General features: G+C 48.6%; 1 protein-coding gene across 2 annotated transcripts; it reads right to left on the bottom strand.

The window, feature by feature from the left end:
- Nucleotides 1–1,246: 1,246 nt before the first annotated feature.
- Nucleotides 1,247–16,105, bottom strand: FAF2 (Fas associated factor family member 2). Of its 2 annotated transcripts, none has more exons than XM_053990857.1 (11): nucleotides 15,345–16,105; nucleotides 9,455–9,523; nucleotides 8,911–9,045; nucleotides 8,363–8,439; nucleotides 7,071–7,209; nucleotides 5,693–5,778; nucleotides 5,521–5,612; nucleotides 3,937–4,114; nucleotides 2,859–3,030; nucleotides 2,616–2,759; nucleotides 1,247–2,076 (listed from the first exon to the last, which is right to left on the bottom strand). In XM_053990857.1, exons 1-11 carry the CDS (start codon nucleotides 15,405–15,407, stop codon nucleotides 1,894–1,896), a joined length of 1,338 nt encoding a protein of 445 aa, XP_053846832.1. In that variant the 5' UTR covers nucleotides 15,408–16,105; the 3' UTR covers nucleotides 1,247–1,893. The 2 variants fall into 2 exon arrangements, with proteins under 2 accessions (XP_053846832.1, XP_053846833.1); XM_053990858.1 differs by lacking the exon at nucleotides 15,345–16,105 and adding an exon at nucleotides 12,214–12,762.
- Nucleotides 16,106–16,130: the final 25 nt, after the last annotated feature.

Below are 16,130 nucleotides of genomic sequence, written 5' to 3'. Positions count from 1 at the left end.
CGTTCCCCGCGGCTCCCCGGAAGGTGCTAGGACGTGTGTTCTGTGTTAGAAAGTTTTTATATATATATATATATATATAAATATATATATATAATTTTTTTTGCTCTGTTACTTGCACATTTTACAGTTACCTCATTTTTCCCATGTATGTATTTGAAAAAAGGCTAATATATAGAAAAAAAAGGTTCTTAAAGCTCTAAAAGTGTTTGTTTTTTTCCATTCCATTGGAATCATATTGGTTTTGTAGCATTTAACATAACTAGTATGTTGTATTATATATATGTGTATTATACTGATTGAAATTTTTAACAGATTTGTACTTTTTTTAAAATGAAAGTTGCTAGTTCTGCTTGACCAAGTAGTGCAATCATTATTTTTTTTAATGTTGTGGCTGATTTTGAGAGGGATATTCACTAATAAATGTATGATGTATACCAACACACTGGGCCCAGCGCTTGTCTCCATGGGGGCTTGAGGGGAAGTGTGGGGGCCAGGGATGGGAAGGAGCTGCTGCAGCTGGAAGGGCCCTGGAGAGAGGCTTGGAGGAGAGCCCAGGAGGGCCTGAGGGTGGGAGCAGGGACTGGTTGGATGCTTTGCCCCAGCAGGATCTGGTTTTGAGCAGCACCACACACCCCCTCCTTCTCACCTACCGACCCCTCAGTTTGCACAGAGATGGGAAAGTCCTCCTGGCTGCTATCCTGGGACAGCTCCAGCCACAGCAGTGGGACACCTTCCACCTCTCCTCCATCCCAACCCTCCAGCATTCCCTGGGCCAGGGAAGAGGCTATCCCTGTGTTCCTGCCCATGGCAGGAGGGTGGAGTGAGATGTGCTCTGAGATTCCTTCCACCCCCAACCATTCTTGGCTCCAGACCAGGTCACTGCAGGAACAGGCTCCTACCGCTGCCTTTGGGCAGCTGATGGCACAGCTCCACAGCCTTGGCCCAGCCTCTGGCAGGGACCAGCCTTACACTCACCTCCCTTCTCCACCTGCTCCACGAGGGCTGACCCAGCCTCATCAGCTCCCTCTCTCCCTGAGCCCAGAGCTGATGCCACAGGAGGTGGCACAGCAGCAGCCCCAGCCCTGCCATCCCCTGTGCTGGGCACGCCCTCCTCACGCAACAGCTCCACTGGCACAAAAGCACCAGTGGGAGACCAGAAGCTGAGTGCACCCACACTTCTGGGAGCCCCAAGTCACAGCAGCTCACCCCCTCCCTGGGGCATGGGCAGAAAGCATCAGCACAGACATGCTAGAGGCAGAGTTTATTACACTACGCAGGCTAAGAACCCTGGGCAAGGCCCCACATGGGTAAGAATCGAACCAGCTCTTTATCAAAAAGTTAATACTATAGTCAACCCCAATCTCCTTTGGTCATTACAAAGCAAGAGAAATATTAAAAGAACAGTATTTATACACAGAGGGAAGCTGAAGAGAGTCTGTCCAGCCCTTTCCCCCCACCCCAATCCCAGCACGTTCCGGTGCTCGGTCTTGTGTCTCTCAGGAGCAGCAGAGTATCAAATCTTCACGAGATGTTGGGTTGCTGGGGTTTTATTATTATTGTCATCAATAAAAGCAATAATTACCAAGAGCTGCCATTCCTGTTCCTCCCCAGGGAGGGCAGAGGGGCAACACCAGCTCCCCCTGCGTGCCCCCCCGGTGCAGGGGATGGCCGTGCGCACGCGTCCTCTCGCCAGCGCACACACGCAGCACAGCTGGCACAGGCCATGTGGTCTCTGATCCCTCGTTTGTACGCAGTCTTTTAAAAAAAATATTGTATTATAATAATAATATGAATTTCTCTTTCCGTTTTGTGTCTTCTGGAAAAAAAAAACAAAAAAAAAAACAAAAAAAACCAAACGAAACAACAAAACAAAAACAAAACCAAAAAGAAGTGTCAATCGTCCGTGAGGTCCTGCACAAAGAGGACTTCCGTGTGGCTGAGTCCGGCCTCCTGCAGCGTTGGGGGGTTGGGCCACTCCTCTGTAGGGAGGCAGGGCAGGACACGGCGAGGGAAGTTGGCCTCAATCTGGAACTTCTCAGGGCTTTCTTTCAAGGAGAACAGGAAGTCGTGGATCACCTGGGAAAGAAGCACAGAAATAACTGCCAGCTGGGGGAGCAGTGACACAGCCAGAGCAAATCCCTGATGCGGGGAAGGCTCCCAAATTTGCACCATCACTGCAATGTAGACTCAAGACAGCCATTTCCTTGGAACACATGAACCTGGGCTTGGCACAGAGCACTGAGGAGAACAGACACTTTCTGACTCCTCCTACACCTTTATTTCATAGGGAGCAGTGGAATTAGAATAGAATATATATATATTCTATATAATTATAGAATGTTAAGGGTTGGAAGGGACTTTAAAGATTATATAGTCCCACCCTGCCCTGTCATGGGCAGAGACACCTTCCAGCTTTTCAGGAGGCAAAGAAAGCTTCTTCCATTTTCTCTCCTCTTCCACAGCACTCTTCTTACCAAGGAGCAGCTCTGCCTGCCAAGGCTCTCAGCAAAGGTCACCATTTGGCAAGTCCAAGGGGAAAAAAGGTTTGCTGAGCCACCTGCAAGTCTCTTCACCCCTCTGCTCTGGAAGGTCCCTTAGCTCTGCCCCAAGCTCACCGTCAGGGACTGTGTGAAGTGGAATCGCCGCTCCACTCTGGAATCGTTAGGCAGCTTGAAAATGATCTTGACGCTCTCTGGGTCGTCGGGATGCGGTTCTGGAGGAAGGCATTCCGACTTCCGCTCCTTCTCCTCCTGCAGGGTCTGCAAGGCAAGGAGGGAGCAGGAGCAATGGCTGTGCACTCACAATTCCTACTGCAGGCCAGGACACTGCAGCCCCTCCTGCAACCCCTCTGCTCTCACCTGTCGCCGCCTCTCCTCTGCCAGTTTTTGCTGCTGCACTTCCTCCTCCTTCTTCTTCTTCCTCTCCCTTTCCTCCTTCTTCTTGCGCTCCTTTTCCTGGTCCGCACGCAAGGATGCCAGATATGCCTCGTCCTGCTGCTGCCTCAGGACTTGGGTTTGGTTCCTCTCTTCCCTGCAGACACGAGTGGGAAGTGGTCAGGGCTAAGAGGCCCTGAAGTGAGGGGATGGCAGGCTGAGGGCAGACCCAAGGGTGCAGGGACAGCCTCCAACTCATAGAAGCACACAGCAGGTAAAGCCTGGGGTACCACAAGCTCCCAAAAGGCCAAGCCAGGTCCCCGCAGTCCCTCACAATCAAACTGCTTTGCAAGGGTGGGTAGAACTGATCTTAAAAGGCTTCTGAACCCCTGCAGCCTGACAGAGCTGACAGACAGCACAAGAACAGTGCCCAAGATTCCTGCCTCATATTTGAGACTCTTCCTCGTTTCATCTCCTTCAGGTAATTCCTTGCACATTTCATAAACTGGAACGTGTTACTGGGTCCTCACACAGAGTGTGAGGCAGAGGAGGGACAGACAGAAAGTTAAATGGTAGGATCCTGTTTTGGATGCAACCTGTGCATCCTTAAGAGTGACCAGGGACTTGTGAGGCCCCACCAGAAAAGCAGCCAGAGCTCAGCACAGCCAGCCCAGGCAGCAGCACACAGTCACCAGCTGGCTGTGGACACCAGCTCTCCTGCCTGCAATGCCTTTGCTGCCACTTAGATCCTACTGGCTATTGTCCAAGCTTTCCCTGCAAAGCTCCAGCATGCCAAAGGTGTGCTGCAATTGCAGAGAACAGAGTACTCACACCCACCTTTCAGTGGTGGGACTGTGTGTGCAACACATCTGGCTCGCTGGCTATAAGATGGCCTGAATTTACGGACTGATGATCCCCCTGGTAAGAGGAGAGCCCGTGGGCTGTGTCACAGAACCAGAGGTGCTGAGCTATGTGCCTGCACACGGTGTCTGGAGGGAGAAAGGGGACAGAGCAGAGCCTGCCTCAACACGGTTTTGTTACTGGAGCTCTGGTCCCACCCTACCTTTCCAGGCGCTCAGACACCAGGTATGTCTGGTTGGCATCCATGATGAACATCAGCTGATTGATGAGGTCATCAGCCTGGATGAGGCCTTCCAGCCGCCCAACCACGGTCATCCTGCGGTCCTTGAGCATGATCACGGCCAGGAACGGGTACGTGTTCTCCCGCAGGGCCTGGGACACTGCAACAGGCACAAACGTCACCACCCCACCCACATGGGCCACCAAGGGTACAGCACAAATGCTTCCCATCACTAAAGGCCAAGGAAAGCACCTGCCCCAGACATTCTCTCTTCCAAGGCAAAAAAGGCCTCAGGCTCCATTTTGAAAATTAAACCCTGTTAAGTTAGCAAAGGGAGGAAATGGCTTTGGGAGCACAAAGACTGATGGGGAAAAACCCCAAGCTTTCAAGTAACCAAAAAAGGCTCTTTTAACTCAAGCGGGAAGGAAGTAAATGGCTTTGAATGTCCATTCAAAAATGAGACAAAGCCATGGGTTTAAACTGCAGGAAGAGAAACACAGGACAAGCACATGGAAACACTTGCTCAGGTGATTGGAGATAGTTGGACTCAGGAAGAAACTGTCATGGGGGAGATGGCAGTATGTCCACATGGAACATTTCTGAACAAATTTAGGTTGGCTTTGCTGGAGGCAGGCTCTGTCTGAAGAAGGGAATGGAACAGATGATGTGCTTAAGTTACTGTTCATATATGGCTGTCGATCCCCTCCTTAAAACACATGGTACATCATGCAACTTGGAGCCTTTATTACCAGTGGAGCCCCCCAAACAAAATCAGAGCAGCTCAGGGATTAAATGGAAGACCATGATCCCTTCCAGCTCTGCTCCCCAGGCTGTGACTCCAAAGCACTGCAGCAATGAAATAGGAATAAGTCAAAGACTGTCTCCTCAGAGAGCTGTTCTCTCAAGTTGTTGATAACTGGGAGCAGAACTATGGAGCCAAGAGTGACCCAAATGTAGCATTTTCCTGACCCATGAAACAGAAATGGTGGAAACAACACAGGAGCCATGAACAGAACTTTGGGAAAAGGCTCCACTTGCAGCAAATCCTTAACAAATGCTGTCTGGCCAGGTATCAACAGCTCTCAAACACTGTGGGCTTTTGAGGAGACACAGAGATTGGGTGTGGATTAAGGTGACTTTCTCAGAAAGGGAAAGAATGCACCTAACAAGTCATTCCTGGCCCCAGGCGTCACCGGAGCCAGTGTTAAGGACAGATCTAGTTGGATACTTGTTTCTCCACTCAGTTTATCCCCACCACAACCACGAAGTCCCATTGCCAAGGCACTGAAAGCAGACTAAATGCCCACAGCAATGAGCACAGAACTACAACTGCCCAGGAACACACAGAATGGTGGAGGTGAAGATCAGAACGTATTTCCTTGGCATCCAAATCTTTTGAGATCTCCCAGGAAACCAACACATATATTTCCCCATGCAATACTGAAATCTGTTGTATTTTGTGCAAGTAGACAAGAGAGTGTTTCACATGTGTAAATTTGTCAAACAGAATCTGGCTTGTTCCAGAGACAGGAGGGGACAGGTAAAGCCCAGGAGGGACACACTCACCTCTGTATCCCTCTGGTTTATTGGTTGAGCAAGCCCAGAAGAGCATTCTAGTGTTGATGAGGGTGATGACCTCAGGTGCACACAGTGTATTGCTGGGGGATGAGAAGAAACCATGTGAGGGAAGCTGCATTTCAAGTGCAAAGACAACTATTTGGGAAATTCTCCTACCTACCGGCAGAACTCATCTGTGTCTTGGTGGTCATCTCCATGAAGATAAACCAACAGGAAGCGCAGCTCCCGCTTGGCATCGTTCAGTGCCTTGGCATAAGAGCAGAGGAGGTAAAGTTACTTGGTCTCTGAGCAAGGGGAATGCAGCACCCACAAGGCTTGTGTGACCCTGGCCATTACTCTGCCACTAGAGTGGTTTTAGTGAAGCAGCAGCGGAGGATGAACCTGTCAGACTTTCTAAATCAGCCTTTATTTAAGAGGGCTACAGTGGTGTTCTCTCATATCCTCTCAGGATGTGGCTTTGGGGAACACTGAACTCAGAGTGAAACTAGGTAGGCAATGACATGGGCTGACACCTCAGCTGCCTCACCAGACTCAGCTAGCAGTGAAGAACCTCCTTCAGCCCTTGGACTCACAGTGGCCAAGGCTGAGCTTTCCCCTGAGCCTGCACAGGACACAATCTTCAGATCACACCAAATGAAAACTCTATTAAAACAGGTAAGAAATAATGCTGCAGGCCCCCCAAAAACCAGACAACAAAGAAAAGAATCCCTCCCTTTGCACATCTATAGTGTCTGGATTCCAACCACCCAAGAACGTTTTTAATAAGACCACAGGATAAGTGCACAATATGCTCCCTGTTTTACTGGCACTGAGTTTTGGTAGCCTAACCATTCCACAATTACTTGAGTCTGGATTCCAGGAATGACAGAGGAGCCTGAAAGAGCTGCAGAGGCGGTGAGCTCCATCACTGTGCAGTGTGGAGCAGACAGGCACTGACACTTTTTCCCCAGGCACTTGGGAAGCAGTGCTGATCCAACTCTCTGATGGGATGCTCTGCAGGAGACCCTTCCCTTGGCCAGGCTGAGAGAAGCTGTGCAAGAGGCAGTGTCCATGGGGATATTCCTCTTCTACAGAGAGCCCCCTCAGATTTGATATATGGAACACTCACCTCCCATAATTTCTTAGGGGTTCCCTCTCAATTTTGAGGCCCTGAACTGTTGTGAAGTTGCATTGTGATACAAGCCCAGGCAGTTAATCCCAATTTGGTGAACAGAAGGACAGACTCTGGCACAGCACACCAGTTTATAAAAACAAAGGCAGGACTACAAAGAAAAGCTGTCGGCTACAGAGTCACACAGACGGTTGAGGAACAGCCAGAGTAGCTTTGCTTTCCAACTTTGCAGGCTTGGCAAATCATCAAGCCTGGCAGACACTGGTTTCCCAATACACTTGTTCACTAGCTCTCCATTACCCTGTTAAGAGAGTTTGGGGATAAATGCTGGGCTTGTAGATGAAAAGCGATTTGGCCACGTAGGCCCTGATACCACGTGGCAAAATCACCACTCCCCAGGACCTAGGCACCAACACATGACACTGACCTGGCTGTAAGTTCCCTGGTAGAAGACAGGGTGTATCCTCCCATATTTTTCCTCAAACATATGAATAAACGAAATAATGTCACCCACTGGGTCGGTGACCCGACTACGAGGATCAGGGCGTATAAAACGCAGAGCAAACCTAGGAAGGAAGCAGAGGACACTGGAAATTCAGCTCACTGACTTCTTGAGGCACAGGTTTTCTTTTCTACAAATAGTCACTGGGATTCATAAAGAGGAAAAAAGTCATAGCTGAGACCCTTGAACATTTATAATCTGGACCTAAACTGATATCCGCTCCAAACCGATACCACTGCTACAGAACCAACCCCCAATGAAGATTCATCTCATGCCAGGGATCAGTAAGGATCTGAATTCTGTGTGATTAAACAGTTTCAGCTTCCTCTGAAGCATCAAGCATAAGCCACACCAACAGCAGGAGGTTTGAAGAATTTAGTCAAAGATGGGCTGTTAAAAGCCACACAGTTTTGGCCAGATAACTTTGAAAACTGCATTTCTGCTAATCCAGAACTAACAATTTCAATGTACAGAGAGCTGCAGAAAGAGAACATTACACTACGAGTCCTATGAAACTGTCATTCCTCTGAAGCTGAAAAAACTTCACTGCAAGGCAGATATCCGTGCTGTTTAGTTCTACTGATGCACAGAAGATACACTGAACTTTGGAAATGTCTTTAATGGGGAAAAAATGTAATACAACAGGGAAAACTGCCAAACCGGGGCAGATGGCAGGACTGCTGACTATCTACCACCACTACCCTTCCCTTTTCCCTCTCTCAGTGCTGTAAAGGAGACAAGGAGAATTAGTGCTTTGGGGCAGTAAAGGGAGAAGAGTCAATAGACACCAAAGGGAATAAAGCAGAGGTGGTTACAGTTTGGGTTTTGCCAAATAACATCCAGGAATTAGGGGCAAGTTAACCTGTGGCCCACCCCAATGGGACACGATTCTGATGTTTGTCCAAGAATACCAAACAGCTGGACACTGCTTTGCAACCCCTTTGTGTGGCACTCAAGACTGTAAAGCTGAGTGGAGTTAGAGATCCAACTAAACACTTCATTTACAGAGCTGCAAGTGCTCTTTTTCTCTGCAACAAGATTTATTTCTTACTAAACAGCACAGGAACTTTACAAGGCTACAGATAATGCCAGTTAAGCAAACAAATGGAAAATCTGCCATGAGGCTTAAAGATCTAAGTGACAGAGATCCAGACAAATCCGAGCTAGTGTGTTCCCTGATGCAGTCAATAAGTGAGTCAGCACAAACAAGGACTTACCTAAATATATCAAGTAACGTGTAATAGGTAAATCGGAATGGAAGCATTATGAAGTAGTAACCCCATCCTAACAGCCCCTGCAATTACAAATACAGAATTAATTTTCTTAACTATACAAAAAGACTAACAGCATCAAATCTTACAGGTGCTTGTGCAAATCTGTTTGTAGAACATTAATGAAAGTAATTGATACTGTATTCTAGTTAATACACATTTAAGGGGGGCTCAAAAAAGAAAAACATTATCACTGCCACATGGAGGGGACAGTCCTTTGTTCCAATTCAACCGATCAAAAGGCTTTACTACACCACAGCAAGACAGTCTATGACAAAAAAAAAATGTCCTCATACTGTGAATCACAGCATGGAGAAAATCTCCACAGCAGTAACAGAAACTGAATGAATAGCTCTACATTTTGTTTTCGTAAGATAAAATATTTAGAAAGGAGATAACAGCATGCAAAGAAACAATTTCTTTCCCTGCTTGCAAGTTCTATATTCATAGAGTCAGCCAAGAAGCAGGACAAAATCCACTGTAAGATAACTTGCCCTTGGCTGTGGCCTTGAGACAACGTAGCTGTAGATCCTGTGGTCAGCTGTATTGACCTGCAACGGCCGCAGTGGAGGAGGATTAAAGACACTTGGGACACCCTCTTGCTCGTTCAGTCGGTCCTGCACAGCTGCCTTTGACATAAGGAAGAGCAAAGGGAGGTTTCAGGCATCTTATGGTTTTTGTACTTTGGACAGTGACAGTGGGTATTACTTGTCCACAGCCCCAGGGCACTGGATGAGCACAACTCCTGACAAACAGCAGCCACCAGTGCTCTTTTCCATGTGGAAAGCCTTCTCCATGACAGCCAGCACACAGGCTCCATGGGAGGCCACATGGTGTGCCAGTCAAGGGATTGTTCAGAGCCATAATGACTCTGCTGTGTTTGGATGAAACCAGAGGTGTGGAGATATAGCTCTTAAGAGCTACTTGGGTAAATCCAGGGGGGGACAGATTAATCTTACTGGTAGGCCCCCCACCTCCCACAGAGGGCTGCATTTAATCCAGGTTCTTGGAAACTGCTACAAGCATTTTCAGTGGTACCTCTATGTTCCAGTTGTGCTGCTCCAGTGTGTGGCGACATTGGTCCATGGACTCTATGCCAGTCAAGTCCTAAAGAAGGAGAATAAAAGCAGATGAGCACCAGGAAGGGCTGCATTTTGACTGCTCTTAACAATGCACGAGCACAGATGGGAGTTACCACAGCACATTATCACAATGCTCATTTTTTAAGTGCCCTGCTCCGAGTTTAAGAACAGAGTGACCCATAAACACACAGGAGGCCTCAAACAGGCCTTTGCACCCTTCCAGCACCAGACAACTCCCAGTGTGCCCAAGGTCTGTCACTACAACAGCACTCAGCACAGTCAAGGGTTTAACACAGTACTGCCCACGGGCTTCACTCTGAAAAGATGTGCCAGGCCAATGTCCTCAAACATCACCTTGAACTCAAAATACAGAGAAAGCATTTCTGAAAACTCAAGATGACTGTTACTCCACTCACTGCCAGCATAAACAGAAACTAAAACCAAAATGAGCCAAGCATTACTGAAGGTGATGTTCCCAGCATCACAGGGGAAGTAAAAAAAGTATAGTAAACAGTGTAGTAAAAAAAGCAGGAACAGTCCAACACATGGCCTGAAACAGAAAACAGTCCAAACACACCGACAAACCTCAAAGCCACTGGGTGTATTTTAGCCCTGTGCCAATCAGAATTTCTGCACAGGAGATCAAACAATTGTGTCTGTTATTACAGGAAGCTACGTGAACGCCTCCTGAACAGAGACAAACGTTTGCTGGAGGGAACACCCCTGTCACTATGCCACAGAAACATCTCTCCCCACTGCACTTGCTTTAAGGTCTGAGCAGATGTTTTCCTTGCTTCCTTGAAAAGCCCTTGACGCACTCCTGACAGGCTGACCAGTTAAGAATGCACTGAATTGTTTTATTACTGGAGAAGGATGGTGCATCTATTCCCCTCCCTGCCCCCATTCATACATTCCACATGCCATTTCCACCCGAGTAACAAACACTGTGGACAAATGCCCTATTCAATCTCTGGGCTCAGTTCAAACTTTTCAGCATTTCTTGGCTTCTTTCTCATTAAGTCTCCAGATCATCACCTTCTCTCCAATCTACTGGGCAAAAATCATTTTCATTCTGCTGCACAGAACCAATCAGACTGTTTAAAGCATTGAGACTGCAGAACTTCAGGAAAAAAAAAGCACTTCAAGTCGCTGTTCAGTGGTGTATAAATATTTATTAAAAAGTAAGTCTGCCGCAAGCCTCGCAAGGGAACACTGCAGAATTGGATTTCATAGAAGAAATAAAGCTCAGTGAACTCAGCTGTTGCTGCTAGAATACCTTTGATTATCACTCAGTTTCATAATTTAATGTTTAAGTTTAGCTATCTTTCTTTAAAGATGTGCTTCACAGAGTAAAATTTAGGGTTTGTATCCTGACTTCATTTTTTATTTATTTTTTATTCAATTTGTTTTGCATTCTGGCTTTATTTTTTCAACCTGAGTTCCTACAGCAGGCACTTCATTGTCTTTTTAGAAGGACACCATTAAAGGCACCTGCAATCTACTCAATTAATTGATTTTACAGTGGAGTCACAATGTGTTTATTTCAGAGCCTTGAAATTCTTCTGATCACCACTCCTCAATACCCTGGAAATTCTGCTGGTGTTTACAAAGTTTACAAGATTCAGAAACTCATTTACACCTTTGTCCCTAAATGCCTGGATTATCTGTGAGCACTAAGAGCATTCCCTTCTTTTTAAATTATGCAAAATTCTTCTGCAGTTTTAGGTCAAAAAGCAGCAGAGCTATCAACAAGCATTTAATGAGCACTGAATCACTGCAGCATTTGCAAGACCTGAGTTCCACAAAGGCACCAGAGCCAGCCAACTTCACCCCTCCTGACCACCACCACAGTGACAGCCAGCTCTAGTCACTTCTCAGTCTTCTACACGAGCTCTCCAGGGAGATGAATTTCCTTTTATTTCTTTTTCCTTAGCATCTTAATTCAGCTGCTCTCAACTCAAACCAGAAGTGACAAAGCCACTCCAAGCAGCACAGTGCCGAGCGCTCCTGCCACTTGTCTGATCAATGAGGCTTCACAATTAAACACTGCAGAAAAAACTGCGTGGCAAAGGCAGCTTTTAACACTCAACACCTTGCTGGCTGTTACTCTGATGTGCTCCACTGGATACACCACAGCTCCACCATGTTCTGGAGACACACCAGGGTTCAGAATGACCCACGCCCGATGTAAGGAATGGCAGGACCACGGTTCAACTGCCACTTCAGACGACTCTTGCTGGCCAACACTGATACTCGTCATTATCACCCTCATGACATTCCTACGGCCCCTGCTTCACCAAGTCATGGAAACAGATCAGAAACTTGAAACTCCACATTATTTCCACTGCCTCAGCATCTCTGGTGAACTTTGTTCAGCCACAGACTTATACACATGGCACACCAGCACATTCTTAGTGTCATCAGGGCTAAGACAATAACCAGCATCTTCAAGCCTTGCTGCTCTATCTCTTATTAGCTGCCTTTAAGAGCACGGCTCTTACAGAAATAAGTAGTTAAAATTAGTCCCATTACACCAGCACTCTCAAACCTTCAAATAAATCCAAGCTCAACATAGTGGCCAATATTTCAAAAAACAAAATATTAAATTCCACAAATGCCAGAAAAGTTCAATAGTGGCTTCTCAACCACCAAAGCAAGAGTGTTATTGTAAAGCATAAGAAGCTTTTGCTGGAGATAATTATTTGTATCTCTCACCTTTGAGACTGCTCAGAATCTTCTCAATACTGAAGTAGTGGAAAGTACAATTTCATGCTTCAAAAGCAGAAGGAATACCCCTGAGTGGACAAAGGTTGTAAACTGGACTTACGAAACCGTTGCCTCTACAGATAGGCTCCGATGTTGAAATACAGCACAGGAGATGCAAATCCACAGGACTAACTGGCACTGCTCTTGCTTCTCAACCCGCTGCCAAATTCCAGAGAATTGCTTTCCAAGGGTAAAGAACATCTGAGTTCTAACTGGAAAAACGCCTTAACCAAGAGTTTCTCATTGCATATTACAGCAAATGCCTTTCTGAGGGTTTTGATGGATACACTGAGTGGGAAAGCTGCCTGGAGTTTCACGTTTCCTCTTTCCCCTAAATCAGAGCCATATCCAGCCTTGAGCATTCTGTTTTCCCCAGCTGAAGTCAGAGATTATACAAGTGCCAACTCTCTTGCAAATAACACTCCATTACATTACATTAGCATATTACAATATCAGACATCAGCCCAAGTGTAATGGGCACAGATCAATATCCAGATCCTACAGAAGCTGCTCTGCTGTTTCTTCCATCTCCCAAATGGATCATATCTCCACGGCTTTCCTAAACTGTTCACAGCAAACTTCTCTCTCCAAATGTCAGGACAGTGAGGTCTTGACAGATGAAAAATTTAGATGCTTTTATTCTCTTACATTATTAGCCAGTTCTCTGGCAGTAAATGGGAGGCTGAAAGCACGCAAGAGGCTTCGTTGCTTTCATTTCAAGTTTATCCCAGTTCTCTCTACTGATTTTTTTCCTTTACTAACCTGCCCCAGCATGGTGCAGGGAGCTGCCCTGTTCCAGCCCTGCCCACCAGAAGGAAGCTGCTGGTTTCAGCATTCTGCCAGCAAAGCTGTTTGTATGAGCACTACAGAACCCACCACACAAACATCAGTGGAATTAATGCAGAGCAGGCACTAACACAGAACTGTGCCCAACAGCTCGGGCCAGGACAGCACATCCACCTCTGCCTGGAAAGGTGCACTCTCCAGCAGAAGTTAAACACTTCAGGGCAACAGCATCTTCACCCCAACCAGCTCTTTGCTAGGTGAATAGCACTCCTTGCTCAGTGCTTCCCTCCCTTTGGCTCTCCAACTCACTGAGGGCCTTCTACTATTCCTTACCTCATCCTTGTCATCCTGCCTTCTTTCCTGCTCTATTCACAGTGCAGTGGGATGTAACCTTCTGTGGAAGTGCAATGCTCTGTCACCATGGAATGCTGTACAGCCTACTTATGATGGCACATCACAAAGTGTGAAATTATCCTTGAAAACACTGAAGTGTTCCCTGCAAACTCAGCAGGGATCCCTGAAGGCTTTCCAAGCTGACTTGTAGCAATGTACAAATTATTTTAATGACACTTACCTAATCTCTCCAAACACCTCATTCTTCCTATTGGAGTCTGAGAAAAAGATCTCTTCCAAGTGGACTGATTTACTTTTGAGGATACAGCAGGACTCACACCCGAGCCCTTCTCAGCTAGATGTGACATATCAGAGGAGAAGGAATCACCAGTGGGGTCTGTCATTAGCCCTGGAGAAAGCTGATCCAACACACCCCAGAAGACAGAAGAGGGAGGATTCTGGCTGGTATCCAAGCCTTCTGGACCACAGCTTTCACATCTGGCTCTGCACAGCAGTGGTCTAACTGAAAGAGTTTCTCCCCTTTACAGCCTGAGGAGTGTTTCCCTGTGCCTCAAACCAGAGCTTGACAGGAAGCTGGACTAAAGCATGAATCCCTCCTTCTGGTTCCCTGGCAGCCCTCAGTCCATGACAACACCAGGCAGCACTGGGAAACAGGATTATTTCACTTCACAGCTACCCACAGGGGTTTGAAAACAGCAGCAGAGGCAGCAGTGAGAGCAGCTGGTCCTACCTGTCCAGACCAAGCAGATGAGCAAGAACCAGGATATCTCACAGCAAGAGAATGGGACATTTGTATGTGCAAAACCCTCACCTACTCACCAGGCAGCACAGGGACAGCAATGGCTAACACTGCTCTGTGCCTTTAGTCTCTATTTAATTTGACTGCCCAAACAGCTCCATTTGCAGTAGATTTAGAGGGGACATCTGTAAAGCAAGTTTCCTCATGGGTCCAGTCATGGGAAAACACCTCAGCTGGGTAATTAAGTCAGGGGGCTGTGAATCAGGTGAAGGCTTGGGAAGTCAGTGTGTGGAATGATGAACACCTGCACTGTCTCACCTGGGGAAGGCAGGGCCAGATGCCTCTGGAGTCCCTTTAAATCTACAGTTACATCACACCACACCTCCAATGCACAGTCTTCAAAAAAATAATGTAAAGCAACAAAAGCAGACAGAGCACTCTTAAAAGCAATCATTGTATTTGTAAAAGAACTGCAATCCAAGGGATGCCACACGATGTCCTACAGCTCAGAAACAAAACCCAAGATACCTGAAGGTAATTTTCATTGCTCAGCACATTTAGTTACTCATCACTGAGCAACCCTAAGAATTTCAGCTGCCCAGCACTGTTTTCTCCTCAATAAACCACATCTTCAGAGTGTGTTTATGATCACTCATCTGCCACACAGCCCCAGGCCTCGCAAACCAAAGGTTAAGCGACCTTGCCTGTGCTGTGTAGCAGACACAGATTAGATCATTACAGTTTCCAGCGGCGTTACCCAATCCTGAGGGACAGGGACTATGCTCCGCAGAAACCCACTGGATAACTCTCCCTCGGTGCCAGGAAAGGCTCTCCAGCTACGACAAGGAAAAATTTCAGACTAATTAAAATGGCCGGGACTTACCAAGGAGTTTTTCTTGCAAGGAGTTTACTGAGCAGCCACCTCTCGCCTCCCTATTAGCGATGACAGAACATCGCCCCGACAAAGCGTTAGGGGCACAGAAATCTCACTCACCCCGGCCAGGACTGCGACCACAGGTGTCTCTCCTCTCACCGTGCCCTCATGCCCAGCTCGACACCCCGCTCCAGGACGGGCCTATCCGGCTCTGTGAGCCCCGTACCCCCCAGCGCCGGCGGGGCGGGCCCAGCTCAGCTCGTTCCGTGTCCATGCACCGCCTCCCCCGCTCCCGCCGGCCGGCACGGGCCCCCCAGGACGTGGCACCTGGAACTGCAGCAGCTTCTCGGTCTGTTCCGCCGTCAGCTCCCGTTCCTCAGGCGCCGCCATTTTGCTGCCGCCTCTGACCCGCCGCTCCGTCACTCTCCGGAAGTGACGTCGCCCGCCCACACTTCCACCCCAGCCCCGCGCGGCGCGGCCAATGGCTGTTTATCGGCCGCCGCCGGAACTGCCGGGCCGCATTCCGGACAAAACCGAAGTGCTCTAGGGCCTGTCCGGAGATGCCCGAATCCCATCGGCAGCGGTGGCCGCTCTCGGGTGTCCCCGGCGGGCACGCGTAAAGTCCCGAAGTGTGCCGAGCACCGCTCGGGTGTTCCCGGCGGACACACGAGGGGTTCCGAAGCGTGCCAAGGGCTGCTCGGGTGTTCCCGGAACAGGCCGGGGATGAGCGGGCAGCCTGTTGCTGTGGGAGCGGGCCCTGAGCCCAAGGGGGGCGGGGGGGATATGAGCCGAAGACCCCCGGGAACTGGCTGTGTTCCCGTCACCGCGGGGGCTGCCGGTCACCGAGTGGGTCCTGCCCGGGCACCTCCGGTCCCGTCGGCTGTGTCCTGCCCGCTACCTCCGGTCCCGCCGGGTGGGTCCTGCCCGGCACCCCTCGTTCCGCTGGGCCGCCCGTGCGCCAGGCCCAAGATGGCGGCGGCCGCTAAGATGGAGGAGGCTGTGAGGGGTCCCCGCTCCCACCCGCAGCTACGAGCGCCCGCGTGAGGGGTCGGCGCGGCGAGACCGCGGCCATTCGAGCCCCGGGGGAGGCAGGCGGGCAGCCCTGGCTCCCCG

This window comes from Vidua macroura, chromosome 15 (genome assembly GCF_024509145.1).
Source record: "Vidua macroura isolate BioBank_ID:100142 chromosome 15, ASM2450914v1, whole genome shotgun sequence".
Lineage (NCBI taxonomy): Eukaryota > Metazoa > Chordata > Aves > Passeriformes > Viduidae > Vidua > Vidua macroura.
The sequence above is the reverse complement of the archived record's forward strand: the minus strand, read 5'-3'. Positions and strand labels throughout refer to the sequence as shown.

What these genes read in the sequence shown, in the direction of transcription:
- FAF2 (XM_053990857.1), bottom strand. Translation starts at nt 15,407, where the DNA reads ATGGCGGCGCCTGAGGAACGGGAGCTGACGGCGGAACAGACCGAGAAG. An exon ending in AGAAGCTGCTGCAGTTCCAG is followed by an intron (nt 9,524 to 15,344) that starts GTGCCACGTCCT and finishes CTCCTTCTTTAG; the next exon opens with GACTTGACTGGCATAGAGTC. An exon ending in TAAACCAGAGGGATACAGAG is followed by an intron (nt 4,115 to 5,520) that starts GTGAGTGTGTCC and finishes TGCCTGTTGCAG; the next exon opens with TGTCCCAGGCCCTGCGGGAG.